The sequence below is a fragment of the Anopheles funestus genome, chromosome 2RL, assembly GCF_943734845.2.
Source record: "Anopheles funestus chromosome 2RL, idAnoFuneDA-416_04, whole genome shotgun sequence".
In the NCBI taxonomy this organism is placed as follows: Eukaryota; Metazoa; Arthropoda; class Insecta; order Diptera; family Culicidae; genus Anopheles; species Anopheles funestus.
The window spans coordinates 56,963,759-56,985,017 of record NC_064598.1 but is presented as its reverse complement, the minus strand read 5'-3'; the positions used below and the strand labels follow the sequence as shown (position 1 = coordinate 56,985,017).

Here is a 21,259-nt window from a genome sequence, read left to right as displayed (position 1 = left end):
GTATGCCAAAATCGGATCCATGGCTAGTGTTAAGGATTGAGGATTGAGCATCGAACTGAAGGAGTCAAGCAGGAATGATAAACGCCGCTCACGAGCGATCCCGAGTGCGTATCGGGTTGGGATTAGAATTAAGATAGAAGTTAAGAATAAAGTAGTATTGTAATAGAAGCTAAACCGAACGATCGCCAATTCAATTTCTCGCCTACTATTTTCGGTAACATAAAAATTGGTCCTTCGAACCGGATACCATTAGTTACTGATTAATTGGCAATCGTTTTAAGAAGTTTGTGTTGTTTAATAATAGAATGTCTAATCCGGAGCTAACAGCGTTTGTGGATGTGCAAGCGGCGTCGAGTCCGATCGAAACGCAAGCCTCGATGGCGGGAATAATCGGGCGTTACCACGCACATATACTACGCCGTTTGGAATCGCTGAAAGTGGCTTTGGAATCAACGCAGGATGCTGATGTATCATATCTTCAAGAGTGTACGGAGCAGTTAAAATCCATCGCATCATCCTTTGAGAGCAAATACACGGCGATCATGGAAAGCAGCAATGCCATCAGTACAGAGGAGGAAGAGAGACAATATGCAGAGGTTGAGCAGCGACGCTTCGAGTTGTCTGTAGTGCTGAAACGGCGCGAAGCGGCGTTGTGTGCGTCGGCGAACGTTACGCACTCGCCAGGAGTGTCAAACCCCAAATCGAAAGTGCGTTTACCAGAAATTCCGTTGCCTAAGTTCGAAGGCACGTTGGAAGCTTGGCCGACTTTCCGTGACGCATTTGGTAGTATGATTGACCAGCATCCGAGCTTATCCGACGTCGATAAGCTCATTTACCTGAAACGCGTGGTATCCAAGGAGGCAGCTCAAGTGATTGAAGCAGTGGAAACTACAGCAGCCAATTACAACATCGCATGGGAACTACTTAAGAGTAGATACGAGAACAAGAAAGTATTGGTGCGACGTTATTTGGAGGAACTCTTCGCAATTCCCGCGGCAAAGCGTGAAAGCTTCGAGTCACTCACCAATTTGCTGGATGGCTTCGAGCGAGCCATCAAAATGGTCGAAAAGGTTGGTGTTGTTACAAAGGGCTGGAGTGTGCTTCTAGCCCACATGTTGTGCGATAGATTAGACGCGAATACTCGAAAGCTATGGGAAACGCATCACCGAAGTGTAGAAGTGGCTGAATACACTGAAATAGTGCAGTTTTTGAAGCAGCATGTAGTAGTGTTACAAGCATTGCCTCAGACGAAGGAGCAGGTATCAACGAGCACACACACCAACCACGGACGACAAAAGCTAAAGCAGGCATGTGCAACCCTGAACGTGATTGCGGAAAAATGCGTTTTTTGTTCGCAAGATTACCACTCGGCGTTTAAGTGCCAGACTTTTCGTAATCTTTCGGTGATGGAACGGTACAACTTAATCAAGGCAAAGGGGCTTTGCATCAATTGTTTGGCAGTAGACCATCGCGTGAAGGAGTGTGCATCGAGTTCGTGTCGAGTGTGCAAGTTAAAGCACCATACCATGCTGCATAGGTCACCAGTCGAATCAAACCCCAACCCGAACACTTCTGTAGCTGCTGCTGATGGAGATCCTGCGCAACCCGTCCAATCGAAAAGGGAAACCGGAAATCAGGCGGTGATGCCGTACCCGTAACCACGACTGCTGTTTTACTCCCGACAGTTCTAGTTACGGTTTGGACACCTGATGGAAACCAGACAATTGCACGAGCTCTACTCGACGGTGGGGCACAGATCAATCTAGTCACCGAACGTTTGGTCCAGCGACTACGAGTTACCAAACAACGAGATCATCAAACGATTGGTGCTGTAGGCAGAGGCAGCCAAACTTCATCGCATTCGGTAAACGTTACAATAGGTTCGCAAGTTACTAATGTTTGTTATCCTTTAAGGTTGCACGTTCTGTCGGAAATTATGTGGAATCTTCCGCCAGCTAAAGTAGATCAGCAGCTTTGGGAAATACCGAAGAATATTAGGCTTGCCGACCCGACTTGTGGTGAAGTTGGTAACATCGATATGCTTCTAGGCAGAGAAGTATACAACGACATACTGATGGATGGAGTACTAATACTTCAATCGAAGTGTGACAAATTGCTGCTGCAGGAGACCCAATTGGGTTGGATTGTTTCGGGAAAGTCATCGGTACTTCAGAATCAGCGACCGCATCTCGTTAACCTTACCTGTAGCGAACCAGCGTTAGATGAACAACTTACCAAATTCTGGGAAATCGAATCATGTCACACGTTAAGTACCTTTTCACCCGAAGAATCGAAATGCGAAGATATATTTGATAGAACCACTAAGCGAGGGCCAGATGGAAGATACATAGTCGCACTTCCAAAGGATCGAGTTAAGATCAAGAAGCTAGGATCCTCGTACACCATCGCCAAACGACGACTCCACTCGTTGAGCCGTCGGCTTAATGCCAACCCTGAATTGAAGGCACAATATCAGGAGTTTTTGAATGAATATCTGCGATTAGGGCACATGGTAGAAATCGATCCTGATCCAGTAAATGAAAAGATTGCTTATTACATGCCGCATCATTGCATCGTACGACCGGATAGTCTCACGACGAAACTACGAGTGGTTTTCGATGCCTCTTGTTCGACGGATTCCGGAATATCATTCAATGATGCCTTGCTAGTCGGTCCGGTAATTCAAGAAGACCTTTTGAGCATTATATTGCGTTTTCGTATGCCAAAATATGCGCTAACGGACATCGTTGGACATCGAAAAATGTATCGTCAAGTATGGATAGCAGAAGCAGACCGTCCGTTACAACGCATTCTTTGGTCAGATACAGAGCATGGTGGAATTCGTACGTTTCAACTGAAAACTATTACATATGGAACATCATCAGCTCCATACTTGGCCACCAAGTGTCTGCCAGCCTTATCAAAAGAGGCAAAGGAATCGCGCCCTGTGGCTTCACAATCCTTGGCGACAGACTTTTACATGGACGACATGAATAGTGGTGTAGACACTGTCGAGCAAGGCAAGCGTTTATGTGAAAAAATGGCCGAGTTGTTCCAGTCAGCTGGTTTTCATTTAAGGAAGTGGGCATCTAATTCAGAGCAAATTTTGAGTACGCTTCCAACCCAACTGCGTCCAATGGGTTCGAGGCTGTTGATAGATCCCAACAAATACATCAAAGCGCTTGGATTAAAATGGTCACCAAAAGCAGACAGCCTAGGTTTCGACATACCCAAATGGAATTGTGACGAACAAATTTCCAAACGCAGTGTTGTCTCCGACACAGCACACTTCAATTTCAATTTCAAATTCAATTTATTATAATATGTCTGCCGTAAGGCTACACTATTCTAAGTGTATAAGGCTACACTATTCTATGTACACTATTATAACATAAACCATAATATATAATAATGAGTCGGGTTTGCAAAGCTTGTTTATTGGCTGATGGTTCGAACAGAAGAGAGCGACCGCTTCGATGCGACGCTCTTACATGCATCGATGCGTCGCTCTTACATGACACGCATTGTCATGTACTACGCAACGCGTTTATATTGTGTGGTGGTGTTCTTGATGTTGAGACATAACTCCTCCGGGGGTAAGTGTGAAGACGTCCTCGTCTGATGTGGTGCGGCTATGCAAATACCTTATGATTACATTCATTTTAGTTCATTGTTTTTTTGTTTTTTTTTTGTTTGTTTTTTGTTTTTTTGTTTTTTTTTTCAAATTACGTTATAATAGTTATGCTTAATACTAGCCCTGCATAATCCCTAACATTTTAAACTTCGCAAACATTATTTGTATTATAAATTTCAGTGATGGCACAATGCGTTTTTTTCTATCTGCGAGTTAGATTCCGAACATGAAGCGTATTTCAATGCCATACCTAATGATCCTAAATAATTTTTCAATTGTACTGATCGCAATGTTGTTTCGTGATCCGTTATTATTCCGTTGGGTACATCATATTGTGCAAAATATTGCGATAGCTTTCTTTGTACCTGAATAATGTTCTTATTTTTCATGTGTAACATTGGCAAATGTTTCGTAAATGCATCGATTAAGGACAAGAAGCTTGTATGGTTTATGATGTAAATATCGAGGGGATATTTTGATGTTAAATGGTTTGCGTTCATATTTATGAACATTGCAGATTACACAGCTGTTAATGAAATGCTTTATCTGTCTTTGCATATTTGGAAAGAAGTAAGCACGTTTAGGTTTACATTCAACCTCTAAAATTCCACGATATGCTCTTTCATGTTCCCTGGATGTGGTAAGATTTTGTTTTTTCGTATCTGCGACTATTGTTTTTGCCATGACAAAATTACTTTTGGTTGAAAAATTATCCTCCAATCCTTGCTTTCTTATAATTGTTCTATGGAAATTTTGGAATGGTTTTGCTTTTACAATAGTTGGGTCTGTGTTTGCAATTTTGTAATTCAACTGATTTCGATAGTAAATTTTTGGCCTGCCTGAAATCTGGACGAAATAATCGTTTGAATCGTCAACAAAATGCACTGTTTCGCATAAATCACTTGTTTCATGATTTGAAGCTGTTAAGGAGACCCTGTTTCTACTAGGAACGTTTTCAGCTACTGTTTCCTTTGCATTGACTTCTTGAGGTATTTCACTCATAGCATCGGCTAAAATGTTAATTTTTCCTTGCTTCGCAATTTTTACGTTAGTATTAGGCAATATATTTTCTGTCTGTTCATGGAACGTTCGACTATTAATTGCTTCGCTTTGTTTATTCGGCGAAAGCTGAGCTTTATATGTGGCAAGCTCTTGGCGATCTCCAAAAGCTTCTATAAGCACGTTCTTTACATCAACGAAAAGTAACGGATTACCTGCAAGACATAGCACATCTTTAGCATTTCCGGTAATTTTGTTCAAAATTGATTGAACGTAAATTTTGTACACCTGGCTACTAACGACATTTTCAAAAATCTTCAATCTATCTTCGACTATCTTTATCCACGATTGCAATTGTTTGCGACTGCCATTATAGGCAGGTATTGATTTAATCAGCACAGGGATATGAAAAATATCGTCATTTGCATGAGATGATTGAATAGGCATCGTAAACGTTTGGTGGGAACACGTGCTTACAGGGTTCGATAACCTTTGTAGCATAACCTCATACGACTCCTGTCTAGCAGACACTAGTTCGTTTACTCTGCTAATCTGCGATATCAATTGAGATAACACATCATTTGCCGTTTGTGTCTGCGCTTTTGATTCAAGGGACATTGCTCCTAGATCGATATTAAGATTCGCTATGGGAATATGCGCTAAATCACCTGAGTCAATAGAGTTTACAGTTCCACTGTACTCTTCCTCACTTACGGGATCACGCTTAACAAATAAAATTTCAGAAAAGTTACTCATGAAATTTCAAAGCGAAAACAAAACGCGGACTAGCAAGTAGCACTGTATTGTAGATTTTGCGTCTATCTGGTAGTGCGCACAAATCTGGTTCGAGAAAAAAATACGCTCGAACGCTCTCTGTTCTGCAATCAGCCTGCAAAAATGTGTTCGTTTGGAATAACAAAAAAAAATTTTTTTGTACAGATTTTGCGTCTATCTAGTAGTGCGCAAAGATCTATTACCAACGCGAAACACCTTAACTTTCGTCCTTAGGTCAATGACCACACACAAAAGATTCTGTAGAAAGCACGTGGTTACAGGGCGGCGGCACCACAAGTCACCCGAGCTTTGAAGATCGCTCGGAGATGAAATCACGCACTATTTAAAACACACGCGGATTCCGGGTACACTTACACAAAGATTCACTGTTTCACTGAATTTAATGTGAATTAAACTGAAATCTTTTTTTGCACTGTTTTTACCTGTTTTCCACTAGCTAAATCCTACCGGCTGCGCCAATAATGAGTCGGGTTTGCAAAGCTTGTTTATTGGCTGATGGTTCGAACAGAAGAGAGCGACCGCTTCGATGCGACGCTCTTACATGCATCGATGCGTCGCTCTTACATGACACGCATTGTCATGTACTACGCAACGCGTTTATATTGTGTGGTGGTGTTCTTGATGTTGAGACATAACTATATACCTAACATCTAAACTAAAACTAAAACTCAGACAAAAAGGGAAGCTCACGAAAATAACAGAAGCTCATTGATTATGATGAGGATGCTAAAAGGGAAATTTAAGACGATAACGAAGAGAGGATAAAGAGAAGTGGAAGTCAAATAAGTGGGAAGAGGAATTAAACGATCGCATAGCAAGCAACAATGGGTCAGAACGACCTGCTGCAGTGCGACGTCTGGGGATAATTAAGGGAGGACAGAGCAGCTTAAAACGCGACATAAAGTGCACATTTTGGGTGGACTCAACGATAGTGCTGCATTGGATAGCTGGAAATCCGTCGCGATGATTCAGCACAACGCAGGCCAGAGTAGGTGGTACCATGTAGCGGGTGCAGATAATCCAACGGATATTATATCCAGGGGAATGAGCCCTAGCCAGCTGAAGGACAATGAAACCTGGTGGCATGGACCAAAATGGTTGAGTCAACCATTTAACTGGGTTTAGCAGACCAATATACCGAATGCTGTGTTTTCTCCAGAAGAGATGGAATAACGTTCCATAGCAATGACTGTTAGCAACAGTGGGGCAAATCCCATTTTCGGCCTTCGATCATCGCATCCAGCGTTATTGAGGATGGTAGCATATATCCTTCGATTCCGGTACACCAGCCAACGCGTAAATCGAACCCAGCGTCGAAGGGTAATATTGTCTAGCAACGAACTACAGAAAGCTGAAACCACATTGATTCGGATGTCACAAGCCAGAAGCTTTGCGGAAGATATCACTGATATCAGACGAGACGGACAAGTGAAACATAAGTCCAGCTTAAATACACTTGCTCCCGTATTCAAAGATGGTATATTACGTATCGGTGGTTGATTAAGAAACGCTCCAGTATCAGAATTGCGCAAACATCCGGTACTACTCGACTCAAAACATCCTCTAACGATCCTCGTCATGCAATCGTACCATCAACAACTATTGCACGCGGGCCCGCAATTACTAATAGCTACGATTCGGGAAAGGTTCTGACCTTTGCGCGTGCGCAATCTAGCACGACGGGTGGTACACGAGAGTCACTCCAACAGCGACATCCGCTAACACCGGAATTGATCTGTGTGGACCGCTATGGTATCGACTAGCACCACGGAAAGCCACTCCTATCAAATGTTTTGTCGCAGTGTTCATCTGCCTGGTGACTAAAGCAGTACACTTGGAACTGGTAGCAGATTTGTCAACCCAGGCGTTTATTGCAGCACTGAAGCGTTTCGTTGCAAGGCGAGGAAAACCAAGAACGATATCCTGTGACAATGCAAAAGACTGTCGTGGGGCAGAACGAGCCTTGATGGAGTTAGCTGACCTTTTCGACATGCAACAAACGAAACACGCGATTACATCCCATTGCCTCAACGAAGGAATCGATTTATTCCTCCACGCGCACCAAATTTTGGATGTTTATGGGAAGCGCCCGTCAAGAGTTTTACCAGGCATTTAAAGGGAACAATTGGCGCAACCATCCTGTTAAAAGAGGATTTCGAGACGCTCATCATCCAAATCGAAGCCTGCTTAAACTCTCGACCACTCACACCAATGTCATCCGATCCCGAGGATTTAGAGGTACTGACACCTGGTCATTTCCTTATTAATCGTAGTTTAGTGTCCATTTTAGAGCCATCGTATGCTGACATCAACATCAACAGATTGGATCGATGGCAAAAGAATCAAGAGTTCATGAGCCGCGTATGGAAGCAATGGCAAACCGATTACTCGTCGGGACTACAACCGCGGACGAAATGGAGTAGCAAACGGGGCAACATAGAGGAACGGACGATGGTACTCGTGAAGGAAGATTATTTACCTCCGCTGAAATGGGCCATTGGTAGGATCACTCAAATGTACAAGGGTCAAGATAATCATGTGCGAGTCGTTCAGGTTAAGACAAAAGACAGAGTGTATCGGCGGGCAATTTTGAAACTTTGCATATTACCGTGGCAAAACAAGATAGAATTTGAAAAAGAATAGTACAAAATCGAAGACCTTTCCACGCGGGGCGAAATGTTAAGGATTGAGCAAGCATCGAACTGAAGGAAACAAGTAGAAACGATAAACGTCGCTCACGGGCGATCCCGAGTGCGTATCGGGTTAAGAATAGAATTAAGATAGAAGATAAAAATAAATTAGTATTGTAAAAGAAACGAAACCCAACGATTGCCAATTTAATTATTCGCATACTTTTTTCGCTAACAAGCTCAATTTTACAAACAAAGCAATATCGCTCGGCGAGACATTTCTGTGGTTACTGTGTTGAATTAATTCTATCTGTTTCGATAGCAACGACGTTTAGATGCTGTTTTTTATCTACGAACTTTTCATCGCATTTCATCGAATATTGACGAGAACAGTCGCGGCGAGAAATGTCGCTCTACGTCTATTTGCACGGACCGCGTCGTTAAAGCCAAGAAGAGAGAGAGAGAACAAGCAGTACCAAATCAACAAACAGTTCGATAACAGACTAAGAACCCTCACCGACTCAATAAACCAATTGACAAAAAACCGGGAACAAAGAATGCTAAACGAGCTGGAAACCACTAAGACCATAATGAACATCGACATAGTCAACCACGTTTTGGAAGAAATTCAAGAATCAATCAGTTGGACCAAAGTATCAGTAGTTAGCAAGAAAATTCTTTCAACACCAGAGATAAACTCTATCGGAACCATATTAGAAGATCAAGGTGTCAAAGTCGATCTACCAGACTGGTACAACCCATCATCGCGATCAGCTCTAACTAAACTAAACTAAAGATCCATCAGCTAGCCGATGAAGAAGCCACGATGCTTGAAGTATTCCCCCCTAAACATCAATAACAGCATCATAGTAGAGACTCCGACGTACCTTATAAAAACACGAAATAAATTGTACAAACCAGCCACACCTGATGATTACATCCAGAACCAATACAGAACCAATTGAAAAAAAATACCCGGGTATCCGGTTGCCTACTTGAAGGTTAAACTATTAAGCGTTTAAGCAGCTGTCATATTACACAAATTTTAACATGAACTATAATTCTATGGTTATATTACATCGTCCTTGATTTTACATTTGGTTCAATACAAAAATTACATGTTGGTCTTCTTCTCTTTCTTGGCGTAACGACCTTTGAGGTCATGCCGGCCATTTCTGGCTTACGAGACTTATATTACCACGTAGCCGGATAGTCAGTCCTTGCTACCGGGGGACGGTCCGGATGAAATTTGAACTCGGTCCTGCCGTGTGGACCGGCGCCGTTTATCACATACACCACCGGACCACCCCGACATGTTGGTCATCTACATCAAATAAATAAACAGCTGGGCTCTGAACCATTCCTTTGTGAACTGAAGATGGTTTCCTTCGCATTCAAGAAACACAATTTGGTTTTTTTCATTCATCTTTTTTAGACCGAGGCGATCCTGAAAATTGATAATAAATGTTAAATTTCCTGAAACAAGCTTTTGAATCATTTTTTCATAACGAACACAACGTACCTCGATGAATAGGCGAGTGTCCTTAAGTTGCTGAGTTTCCTTATCCTGTCCTGGTTTGTAATAACCAAACCATTGCGATACTAATGGTTGCACAATCGTGTCTTTGTTAAACTGAACCATGACAAATTTGTTTAGTTTCTGTAAATTTTGTATGTAGCTCTCGTTGATGCTTCGTTCGTTATTAATATCCGCTAAAAATGTACTAGAGTTTGTATATTTCGCTTCATTGAGCGGATCGTGCCAATAGGTTGCCTGAACCAGAAAATTCTGCATGAAATCCGTGTAAGCGGCGTGATTTAATAGTTGCCTAAATCGCTCACAAGTTCGACTGCTTAATGAGGGACAGTTTGGCAATCCAAACACACCTTGATGTTGGCCACCCAATGTAATCAAATTTCTGATGCGTACAGTCGAACATCTCTGCACAAGTCCCCGCCTGAAAGAAATATCATTTGTCGTGAATTACTAGGCTCCATTCTTGGTAACCTGCCGTATTAATAAAGGAATGAATGTGTTATGAATCCACAAATACTTACAAGAACTGACCTCCCTGAGAAAATCCTATGGCATTAAACCCATTATTCAATTTTGCATCTTTGCTCAGCTCTGCACAAACCATTTCTATCTGTAAATTATTACAAACGATAGTATGCATACAAATATAACAGCTTTCCGCTAATGGATCGATAAAAAATTTAAATGCATGTCGTGTATGTGTCGTAAAATACCTGCTGATTGGGATGAATTAAATAACCGCTCTTAAAATCTTCAGCAATGGAGTTACCAATTTCAATTGACTTCACGTAAACACCGATTTCCGATTCCAAAAACTTTGTAACACCGCCTAAACTAAACGGAAAACAGCAAGTGTCCCCTGTAACGAAACCAATAACAGTAATATCGGAAAACAAATCACAATTTTTTTTTTCTTACCCATGCCATGCCATAAAACTATTGGTATTTTTTCACTAAGCACTTCTCCTGCATTAGCGCAAATAATAACCGCACTACAGATTGTTATCAAAACACTCGTATGTTTCATTTCTAAGCTCTACAAGGAGTGACCAAACATTTAAATGTGAAGAACCTTCTTCTCCGACAATCAGCTCTTAAATTTCACAGCAAAACTTTACATCACAGAAAATGACGGCACTTGGACAATTAATTAGATGCTTCCTGGCTCCAGTACTTCACTAAAGTCAATCCGATCACAATTACGCACTTTTATACGTTCACGACTGTTTCCCTTCCTATTTTTTGTGAATGTTTAAAAGCAGTAGATACGGAAGCAAAAAATTTGTTTAGCGTTAATTGAAGACAACAATAAAGGAATTGAAACGTCATAAGTCTGTCAACTCCAGAATGACATACAGCTGCAGACCCATATTTACAAAATATCCCAACGAACAATTGCTTGAAAAATAAAATTGAGGCTATTTTCGTATGCGCAAATTTTTGAAAAAGGGCAAATTTTTGTATGGGCTTTTGTCTACGACAAAGTCTGTAGAGCAGGCATGAGAGACCTGCAGCCCGCCCCGGTGTGCAGAGAGCGAGAGAAACCCCGGTGTGCAGAGAGCGAGAGAAACGGACCAAAAAATGGTGGGAGAAATGGTCCGAAGCGCCATGTAAAAAATGGTCCGAAGGAAGACATGGTCGGACCATTTCCTATGTGCTAGCATAGGGCAAAAAAGAGAAACGGACCATTCCTAGCATTCCATTGCAGCGCGCTCTCGCCGTATTTCTGTCGTTGTGTGCGTGTAGGTTCAAGCAGTGATCTTCGGTTCACACGTACGAATGATGCCGAAGAGGATGACGAAAACACGATCTTTCGCTGCACATAGGAATACAGCACATACAATGCGGGCAAAACCCACAAGAAGAAGAAGACACGATCCTTCACTGCATGTACGTATGGGGTGAGCGAACGGCGAAGGACGCCAGTGCCTGCGCGTACAGGATATTTGACATCATTTTTCACCAAATCAAATGCGAAAACTAATTTGCGGCTTGTTGATCGTACGGCACAAGATCAACCAGAACAATAATCACTATTCCACACACAACACACAACACCAACTGTATTCATCGGCGTGTAAAAAAGCGAAGAAGTTTCCACAACATGTACCGAAAATTTTTTTCCTCACTTCAATTCAATGCGCTTGCCGAAGCAAGCACGGAGTGAAGGGAAAAAACTAACACCACACGTTAATGGCTTGAAAAGGCATACAAATTCTAATTAAATCGCAACACTTTTTTAAATACTGCACTGCACAAAGCTAAAGTGCACATTTCCAATCCTCCGCGCAGCATACACGCACAGATTCAAAAGTTTCTAAGTCCCACAACACGTCCGCCCTAGACTTAGCGCACAGCAAACTGAGCCTTTCACTATGTGGGTTTTACGCTAGAGGAAAGAGGCAGGATGAACAGTTCAGGACGAGATGCAAATAATTCTACCTTGAGCAAACTCTGTCGGTTTACACATACAATCAAAGAACCCTTCTTTTTACACAGATCCGCTCTCAAAATAGTCAAATTTTGGAGAGAAAAACCGTAGCGACCAACTTTGTCCTAAACTTTTACCGAAACTACACGTCAACGGACCAAAATGGTCCGTTCGTCTCGCTCTCTGCGCACCGGGACGGACCAAAAAATGGAGGGGAAATGGTCCGAAGAGCCATGTAAAAAATGGTCCGAAGGAAGACATCTTCGGACCATTTCCTATGTGCTAACATAGGACAAAAAAGAGAAACGGACCATTACTAGCATTCCATTGCAGAGCGCGCTCTCCGTATTTCTATCGTTGTGTGCATGTAAGTTCAAGCAGTGATCTTCGGTTCACACGTACGAATGATGCCGAAGAGGATGACGAAAACACGATCTTTCGCTGCACATAGGAATACAGCGCATACAATGCGGGCAAAACCCACAAGAATAAGAAGGCACGATCCTTCACTGCATGTACGTATGGGGTGAGCGAACGGCGAAGGACGCCAGTGCCTGCGCGTACAGGATATTTGACATCATTTTTCACCAAATCAAATGCGAAAACTAATTTGCGGCCTGTTGATCGTACGGCACAAGATCAACCAGAACAATAATTACTATTTCACACACAACACACAACACCAACTGTATTCATCGGCGTGTAAAAAAGCGAAGAAGTTTCCACAACATGTACCGAAAGTTTTTTTCCTCACTTCAATTCAATGCGCTTGCCGAAGCAAGCACGGAGTGAAGGGAAATAACTAACACCACACGTGAATGGCTTGAAAAGGCATATAAATTCTACATAAATCGCAACACTTATTTGAATATTGCACTGCACAAAGCTAACGCGCACATTTCCAATCCTCCACGCACCATACACGCACAAACAGATTCAAAATTTTCTAAGTCCGACAACACGTCCGCCCTGGACTTAGCGCACAGCAAACTGAGCCTTTCACTATGTGGGTTATAATCCACTGGAGTGGAATTTACGCGAAGACGCGATTTTTACTTAAGTTCGTGGAAATGAAACGCGGACGCGACTGTTCTCGTTCGTTGTAAGATTGTAAGTGCTTTATTCGTAATTTCTTTCGGCTTATATACTAACTTATGGATCTTGAGCCTTAAAGGTAAAAGTGAGATGAAGGGATTAAAACGAGATGAAATCATTTCCATACGATAGCATTTGAGTTTGATCCCATAGCATTCGTAATGCTTCCTCTGTGTTTTATATTGATTGTTATGATGAGCATGATCAATTTACGCTTAAGGTCCGAAATTCATACGTTTATCCCAACACACTTCCGAGCATGTTTACGCTTATGCGTAGCGCGCCATGACCCAATTTACTGGATGTTTTAAGATGCGATTTCGCATTCATGTCAACAGCACCCATAATGCATTATCAGTATTCCTTTTGATTCTCAATTTGCGATATCCGGTGCCCGAACATGATCGCCTGAACGTACGACCTAACGCTTAAGATCAGAACGCGTGCTGATTGTTTATGTTTTCGCGTGTCGCGCTGTGACCGTATTATGTTTCGATTCTCGTTTAACGCTTAAGGGTCTGAACGCGTTCTGGTTTGTCTTTGTTTATACGTATCGCGTAGTGACCTACTTTACCGTTTAATAGTTTTGAAAATGTGTTCAAAAAACGTGAATCAGAACGATTGATCGTTGCGTTCACAACATTCCGGCCCTCGTAAAACTATAAGTTTTACCAAAATACGCAACGTCTTAGCTATGAAGAAAATGAGAATGAAAGGTGTAATCTAACTTTTCGTTATTTACCTAATAAAATGCGTGCAATCATTGACGTTCGCAATTGTTGTTACGCGAAGAGCACTGCGGTTGAGGATGTGAAGCTGTAGGAGTCGTCATCTCGTTGTTTGCTGGAGGCGCGACGGTTTTAAGCGATGGAAGCAGAAACCTCGGTTTTCCGTGGCACGGAATTACCTCAATTGTGTGCGGTTCTTCATTTCGTTGTTCTTCTAGCGGAGTGTTGACGTAGTCTTGCGTGCTTGCTTTGTTGGCTGCTTGCTGTCTATGGCCGCGATGAGATAGCAGATTGGTCAAGGAGTCCCAAAAGGATGCTAACAATTGCCATCCTACTCCGTAGATTTCGAATAGAATTCTGCCATGTATTATTGTATCTATTATGAACTTAATAGTTCTTCCACATACATAGATACCGATAGCTGTTGACGTAATGTTTCCGAGCCAAGTTGACCAAGAGACTAGTTTAGACCAGTATTTTTTGAAAGCGTTGTGAATTACCTTTTCTGACACGAGTCCATCGAAGGTAAATCCTTGCAGATTCGGATGTTCACCGTTGATCATCTTATGTAGTACTGATGTCGCTATTCTTTTATCTCCTTGTTCATACACCATATTTTTCATTTTTTGTAGGCCTTCGGCGTCGTAGACACCGCTCTCCATTAGATTCGGCAATGGTGTGTATGTCCAGCTCGTTACGATATCGGTTGTTAGTTGCTGTGGTGCTGTTGTTTCACGCAAACGTTGGTCGGTCGTATACCATCTTCCACCGATGGTAAATTTCGCAGGCAAGAGCGGAGTGCAATCCATTTGCGTGCCTCTTAGTTGTAACATTCTGGTTACTGGAGCTATGAACATTGACCGGTTATTGTATTTTACCGGAATCTCCTAATAGCAGCCTTCTTTGCTTTCGTATGTAACGTAGACTGGCTTACATTCAAGGATGTATAATACTTCTGCTGCTACGACGGCCGTATATCCGGGACGTTTCACCAGGTTTGTGACGAATTCACTAGGATTTAGTCGAGCCAGAGTCAGCTTGGTTTCCAGAAGTGCCTTATCGATTTTGCACATCTCGGTCATTACTGTGAAGTATACGTCGTTTAGCTTTTGGCCGAGATAGTTTTCTACCAGAGTGATTTTTGAATTGAAGTACGTGAATAAGTCGAAGTTTCTTCCGTCGACCGCTTTTCGTTGGAATGGCGATTGATAACCACTTAGCTCGAGGATGAATATCTTAGGATGGTCAGTGACGTAGCTATTGAAGCCGCATATCTGTGTAGCGTCTCGAGCTCTTATCGAAAACATATGCTCTTTCGAGATTAAGGTGTAAACTGTATTCGCTGCATTTACCTTTGCATTATCGATGGTTTTGTTCACAGTACCTTCATAGACGATTTCGAAGTCGTTTCGCTCGCATTGCCGCCGCAGGTCCACTTCCCAGGTGAGGTAGCCGTAATCTGGATCTAGACACCAACCCGTTGTATGCGCGCAAACAAGACCACTACGCAGCGTGATTTGATCGTTCTCGAGGTCTGCCGTAGCCACGTAGTCGTATAACCCGATTTCGTACTCGTAGTATACCAACGCGTTTTCCCACGTGTAGCTCGATGTCCGATACGTTCCTCCGCTGCAAGTTGTTCCCTGGATGCTGCCAACGATGAGTGCTTCCCCCCTTGTGGTGTGATTGCGACGCAATTCCCTAACCTTCGTATTGATTGATAAAGCAATTTCTCCTAACGTTTGAGCTAGTTTACACTCCTGTGGTGTAAATTCCTTAACGATATATTCATAGCTTCGTTCATAATCTGATATGTGTGAAAAGGCGCCACAATGTTTAATTGACCGTTTAATGATTACTTTACATTGATGAACGTGAACAATAGTTTTCGGGCTTCTTTGTAATACTTGAATACGTATTTCTTCAGTCGAAACGTTTTTGGATGGCGGAACGCAAGATGCTACGTCCATAAGGGAGTAGCTGGTGATATTTATATCGTTGTTAGCGCAGTCATACGCTATTAAACCCCTTGCTGATTCCCCAATTGCTTGTGCTGAAAGAAACAAAAGTATTAGTATGGCCATGGTAATGGTATTTAATTTAATGAATTTAGCTTGTAACGGCATCTCTTTTATTTGTACCGCCTCCGGCCCTCGTTTGAAAGCCGACACTTTTGTAGTGTTTGCTATTAATGTGTTTCTATACCAATTGCAGGGTTTGATTTTATTCTTTTTTCCTTTTATACCTGCTCGGCCACGATCCTGATTGCAGGGCGTTTTCGGTTTTTCAAATATCGCACCTACAAACTCAGGATTTTCGTTTTCTACCGTTTCGACGGTTACGTCTTTAGGCCACTCTTCTCGATCGAGTGTCAAGAACCTTGGCCCTGTTAGCCATATTGAAGGTTTCGTTATAACCTTTGTAGCTTCGTCCGCTGGATTCAATTCTGATGGTACCCATCTCCATTGATTCATTGTTGTTGTATCGAGAATTTCTCCGATACGATGGGCAACAAACGGTTTGTATTTACGATGAGAGGATTTTATCCATGCCAACACCGTTTTAGAATCGCTCCAAAATGTTGTTTCGGATGCTTTGATTCTCATTTCACTTTTTACCGTGTCCAGCAGCCTAACCCCTAATAATGCAGCTTGTAATTCTAAACGAGGTATTGATAACATCTTTATTGGTGCCACTCGAGCCTTGGCTGCGAGAATTTGAACGTGCGGTTTACCATTGTCCACGCTTCTGGCGTAGATAACGGCCGCAAACGCCTTATCGGAAGCGTCTACAAAGGTGTGTAGCTCTATTTCCGCTGTGGGCGATTTCATGATCCATCTAGGAATACGAATATGTTTGGTCTGCTCGATGTATTTCAACCAAGTGTTCCATATTACAAATAAATTATCTGAAATTGGTACGTCCCATTCATTCGTTTCTTTATGCACTTCCTGCATAAGAATTTTTCCTTGTATCGTAACGTTGGATATTAATCCTAACGGATCAAAAAAGCTCATGACAAATGATAGTACCTCTCGCTTGGTGGGAGGCCTTAACTTTAGAGACACATCGGCTGGTAGTTTATCTAATTTCGAATGAAATCCGATGTTATCCTTTTTAGTATTCCAATAAATGCCAAGTATTTTTGATTCTTCATTTTTGCTTTCTAGCACCTTTATGTTATCTTCGTCGACCCTATCACTTGATATAGTATTGAGCAACCCTTTATTATTTGAACAGAATTTGGTAATAAAGAAGCCCCCTTCATCGTGAGCCTTTATAACCTGTTCCACTGTTTCTATTGCCTTGTTTATTGAATTAAAGCTGTCATTATAATCGTCAACGTAATGCTGATGTACGATCGGTGTTAATGCTAGCGGGTATTTATCCTTTAGCCGTTCGGCATTGGAATTTTTTGCAGCCTGTGCGCAGGCTGGTGAGCAGGTAGCGCCAAAGGTCATTACCTGCATGACATAAGTGTCTGGACTACGATTTTCGCAGTCTCGCCAAAGAAATCTTTGGGTGTTTTGATCCTCTTTGCGGATCTTTACCTGGTGAAACATTTCTTTTATGTCACCACAAATAGCATATTTACCTTCACGGAATCTCAAAAGAATTCCGAATAACGAGGTTGTGCTATCTGGCCCTGATAATAAGGCCGAATTCAGCGAATGTCCTTTTATTTTCGCTGCTGCGTCAAACACTAATCTTGGCTTGGGCGGGATTTTATTTTTGTTTATTACTATAAAGTGTGGTAAATAAAACGCGTTCGACGGCTTTATTTCAGTTTCCCAAGGTTCTAGTTTTCTAGCATAACCCTTTTCTACATAGCTTGCGAAAGTTGTCAATGCCCAGTCCTTTAGTTCTGGATCTCTTTGCAATTTCTTCTCCAAGCTTATGAGTCTTGACATTGCATAGTCAAGGCTAGCGGGAAATTGATGATTATCCCTTTTCCATAACAAACCGACTTCATAACGTCCATCTTTGAATTTCAAAGTGCTTGCTAGGATTTGTTTTGCCCTTTTTTCTACTTCCGATTCCGGAAGTTGTTTTATTGGTTTTACACCAAAGTCTTCGACTGAAAAATAGTTAGACATAATCTTTTGGATATCTACCTGTTCTTGGATAACCATTGAAAAATTCGTATTTTCATTATCCGAATTTCTTCCGTAAACGAGCCAACCTAATTTGGTTTTCATAGCAATGGGCTCTCCTTGTTTACCATATCGATGCTTTAGCCCCATTAACAATTGATTATGTTTTATACCGATTACGATTGTCGGCTGTACATTCTCAAATTCATTAATCGGTAAATTTTTCAAATAAGAGTACTTAAGACACAATTCGTTATAGTTTAATGTTTGTATTGGCAACATTAAATTTTTGATTGTCCTAACGTCTTTTAGGATAAAAGTCTTTTTTGATGCACCTCTAATTCTCAAATTTACGCTTTGACTTCCTTCATGGTCGGCCTTCGTACCTTGAGCCCAAACCAGTTGAAGTGGAATATTTTCTCCCGTTAAAGAGAGTTTCCTGGCGATTTTTGCATCTAATAGGGTTAGAGATGAACCCGGATCTAAAAAGGCGTATGTTTTAACGGATTTATCTTTGTTCATCAATGTTACTGGTAACACTTGATAATGCGTCGAAGACGGCACTTGTACTTCGTGATGGTTATTAACGGCTTCTTGTTCAACTGCTGGAGTTGTTCCCGAAGGATGAAGCATTTTGTGATGTTTTGATGTACATCCATTAATACCACACTTTTGTGCGCTTCTACAAGCGTCTATGGCATGATTGTTTGATTTTAAACATCCTGCACAAAGACGTTTGTTTTTAACTATCTGTTGACGCTCTGTGACATTTTTATTCACCAAAGCGTAACATTTGATAGTATCATGTGGCTTGTTGCATATTAAGCATTTTGCCTTTGATTTACTAGTTTCCGGTTGGTCGGATCCTAGCTTTTTTGGCTTTGATTTAGCCTCGCCTTTTGACTCATGGATATTAACGTGTCCCTTTTGAGTAAACGATTGTAACGTACTCATAACAGTTGCGGTTTTCGCATAAGGTTTAAGCCATTCGCATAATTCATCTAATGTTTGATCCCTTAAGCTGACTTTTTCCTTAGTTACATACTTGGCTCTATCGAGTTGTATGTTATAGGGAAGCTTTGACGTTAAATCAAGCACCAATCTATGATCACTGAGATAGGATGGTTCTTCCATGAGTTTAATTGTATGCACTAAATTTTCTAATGCATTTATTAGATCAACGACTATATTCTTTGAATCTTTTTGTAGTCGTTGTAGTCCATTCAACAGTTCTAAATAAATTAGATCTGTTCCTCCAAATTTTTCTTCTAACCTTTTAATAATTTCGCCTACGTTTTTAGATTCCATCATAAGCTGTTGAACGTGCCTTAAGGCGTCTCCGTTCAAAGCTTGTCTTAAACGGTTTAGATTTTCTAAATCCGTAAATTTGCCTTCTTCGTTTGTTTTGTCAAACGTTTGTTTGAAGTTTGTCCATTCTTTTGGATCACCTCCAAACTTTGGCAATTGCATCAAGGATTGTCTTCGTAAGAAGGTTTCCATGTGCGATGGACCTTTTCTTTCATCCATCATGGATTTGAAAGCGTTGAAAAATTCTTCCATCTGTTGCTTTTGGTTATCTACCATTTTTCCTTGATTGATAACCATTTCTTTCATAGTGGTGTCCAAACTGGACCCGTCCATGCTTTCCTTTGTTCTTTCCTCATTCTTTTTTGCATATGCCTCCATCGCAGATTCCATACGTTTCAACTCGTATTTAATCTTTTGGCACTTGGGGCATAACCAGCATTCAGCTGGTGTTGGACTGCGAGTCAGTCTAACGCATTGCAAATGGAACCATCGGTCGCATTCGAAGCATTCCGCCATTGTTTCTTCGGAGGTATCAATACCTTCACATAGGCGGCAGCTACCATTGCGGTTTTTAACAAAGTTGAAAGGCATTTTGGACGAATCTACGATTTCCTTGCCGTATGATAAGAAAATTGACTTACTTGAATAAGCTGATACTTCCCTCTTGTAAATCGGCAGGAGCTAGAACCGAACTGGAACTGGGATGGCTTCGCTGTGATGATGTTGCACGGTACTTCTCTGGGTTTCCCGCATGTGTCGGATCAATGTCAATGTCTTTCACAATAGTTTTTAGAAACTTTCACAACACAACGTAAAGCACTAATGTTCCTATAATGGTTTAAGCTATATTTGTTGACACAGAATATAAGCAACGACGATTTTGAAACGATCGAAGGTCGAAAACGGAGAATTAAAATATTCGGAGGTTGACGTTACAACCTTTAAACTTGAACAAACACTTAAACCACGGTTTGATTTCACTAATTTTTAAGCGATTTAACTTTGAACTTTTAATCACTTTAAATTCAAACTTTAGTCGAATAAGTTCGACACTGGAGTTATGAGCACTTTTAGCTATAACTCCTCTCTGGAGCCACCATATAATCCACTGGAGTGGAATTTACGCGAAGACGCGATTTTTACTTAAGTTCGTGGAAATGAAACGCGGACGCGACTGTTCTCGTTCGTTGTAAGATTGTAAGTGCTTTATTCGTAATTTCTTTCGGCTTATATACTAACTTATGGATCTTGAGCCTTAAAGGTAAAAGTGAGATGAAGGGATTAAAACGAGATGAAATCATTTCCATACGATAGCATTTGAGTTTGATCCCATAGCATTCGTAATGCTTCCTCTGTGTTTTATATTGATTGTTATGATGAGCATGATCAATTTACGCTTAAGGTCCGAAATTCATACGTTTATCCCAACACACTTCCGAGCATGTTTACGCTTATGCGTAGCGCGCCATGACCCAATTTACTGGATGTTTTAAGATGCGATTTCGCATTCATGTCAACAGCACCCATAATGCATTATCAGTATTTCTTTTGATTCTCAATTTGCGATATCCGGTGCCCGAACATGATCGCCTGAACGTACGACCTAACGCTTAAGATCAGAACGCGTGCTGATTGTTTATGTTTTCGCGTGTCGCGCTGTGACCGTATTATGTTTCGATTCTCGTTTAACGCTTAAGGGTCTGAACGCGTTCTGGTTTGTCTTTGTTTATACGTATCGCGTAGTGACCTACTTTACCGTTTAATAGTTTTGAAAATGTGTTCAAAAAACGTGAATCAGAACGATTGATCGTTGCGTTCACAACATGGGTTTTACGCTAGAGGAAAGAGGCAGGATGAAGAGTTCAGGACGAGATGGAAATAATTCTACCTTGAGTAAACTCTGTCGGCTTACACATGCAATCAAAGAACCCTTCTTTTTACACGGATCCGCTCTCAAAATTGTCAAATTTCGGAGAGAAAAACCGTCACGATCAACTTTTTCCTAAAC

At 41.5% G+C, this 21,259-nt stretch overlaps 2 protein-coding genes across 2 annotated transcripts; one reads left to right on the top strand and one right to left on the bottom strand.

Moving 5' to 3' along the window:
• The first annotated feature begins 305 nt into the window (after positions 1–305).
• LOC125774909 (uncharacterized) lies at positions 306–1,658 on the top strand. The gene has a single exon (XM_049445279.1). The coding sequence runs from the start codon at positions 306–308 to the stop codon at positions 1,656–1,658; it is 1,353 nt and encodes a 450-aa protein (XP_049301236.1).
• Positions 1,659–9,101: 7,443 nt separating this feature from the next.
• Positions 9,102–10,916, bottom strand: LOC125760977 (palmitoyl-protein thioesterase 1). Its single transcript, XM_049421658.1, has 5 exons — positions 10,514–10,916; positions 10,309–10,454; positions 10,117–10,205; positions 9,581–10,016; positions 9,102–9,505 (listed from the first exon to the last, which is right to left on the bottom strand). Exons 1-5 carry the CDS (start codon positions 10,620–10,622, stop codon positions 9,383–9,385), a joined length of 903 nt encoding a protein of 300 aa, XP_049277615.1. The 5' UTR covers positions 10,623–10,916; the 3' UTR covers positions 9,102–9,382.
• Between the last annotated feature and the right edge of the window lie 10,343 nt (positions 10,917–21,259).

Excerpts from the sequence above, each read along its gene's own strand:
- LOC125774909 (XM_049445279.1), top strand. The coding sequence starts at position 306 with ATGTCTAATCCGGAGCTAACAGCGTTTGTGGATGTGCAAGCGGCGTCG.
- LOC125760977 (XM_049421658.1), bottom strand. The coding sequence starts at position 10,622 with ATGAAACATACGAGTGTTTTGATAACAATCTGTAGTGCGGTTATTATT. Across the intron at positions 10,017-10,116 it reads TCTCAGGGAGGTCAGTTCTT|GCGGGGACTTGTGCAGAGAT; the intron begins GTAAGTATTTGT and ends TATTTCTTTCAG. Across the intron at positions 9,506-9,580 it reads ACACTCGCCTATTCATCGAG|GATCGCCTCGGTCTAAAAAA; the intron begins GTACGTTGTGTT and ends ATCAATTTTCAG.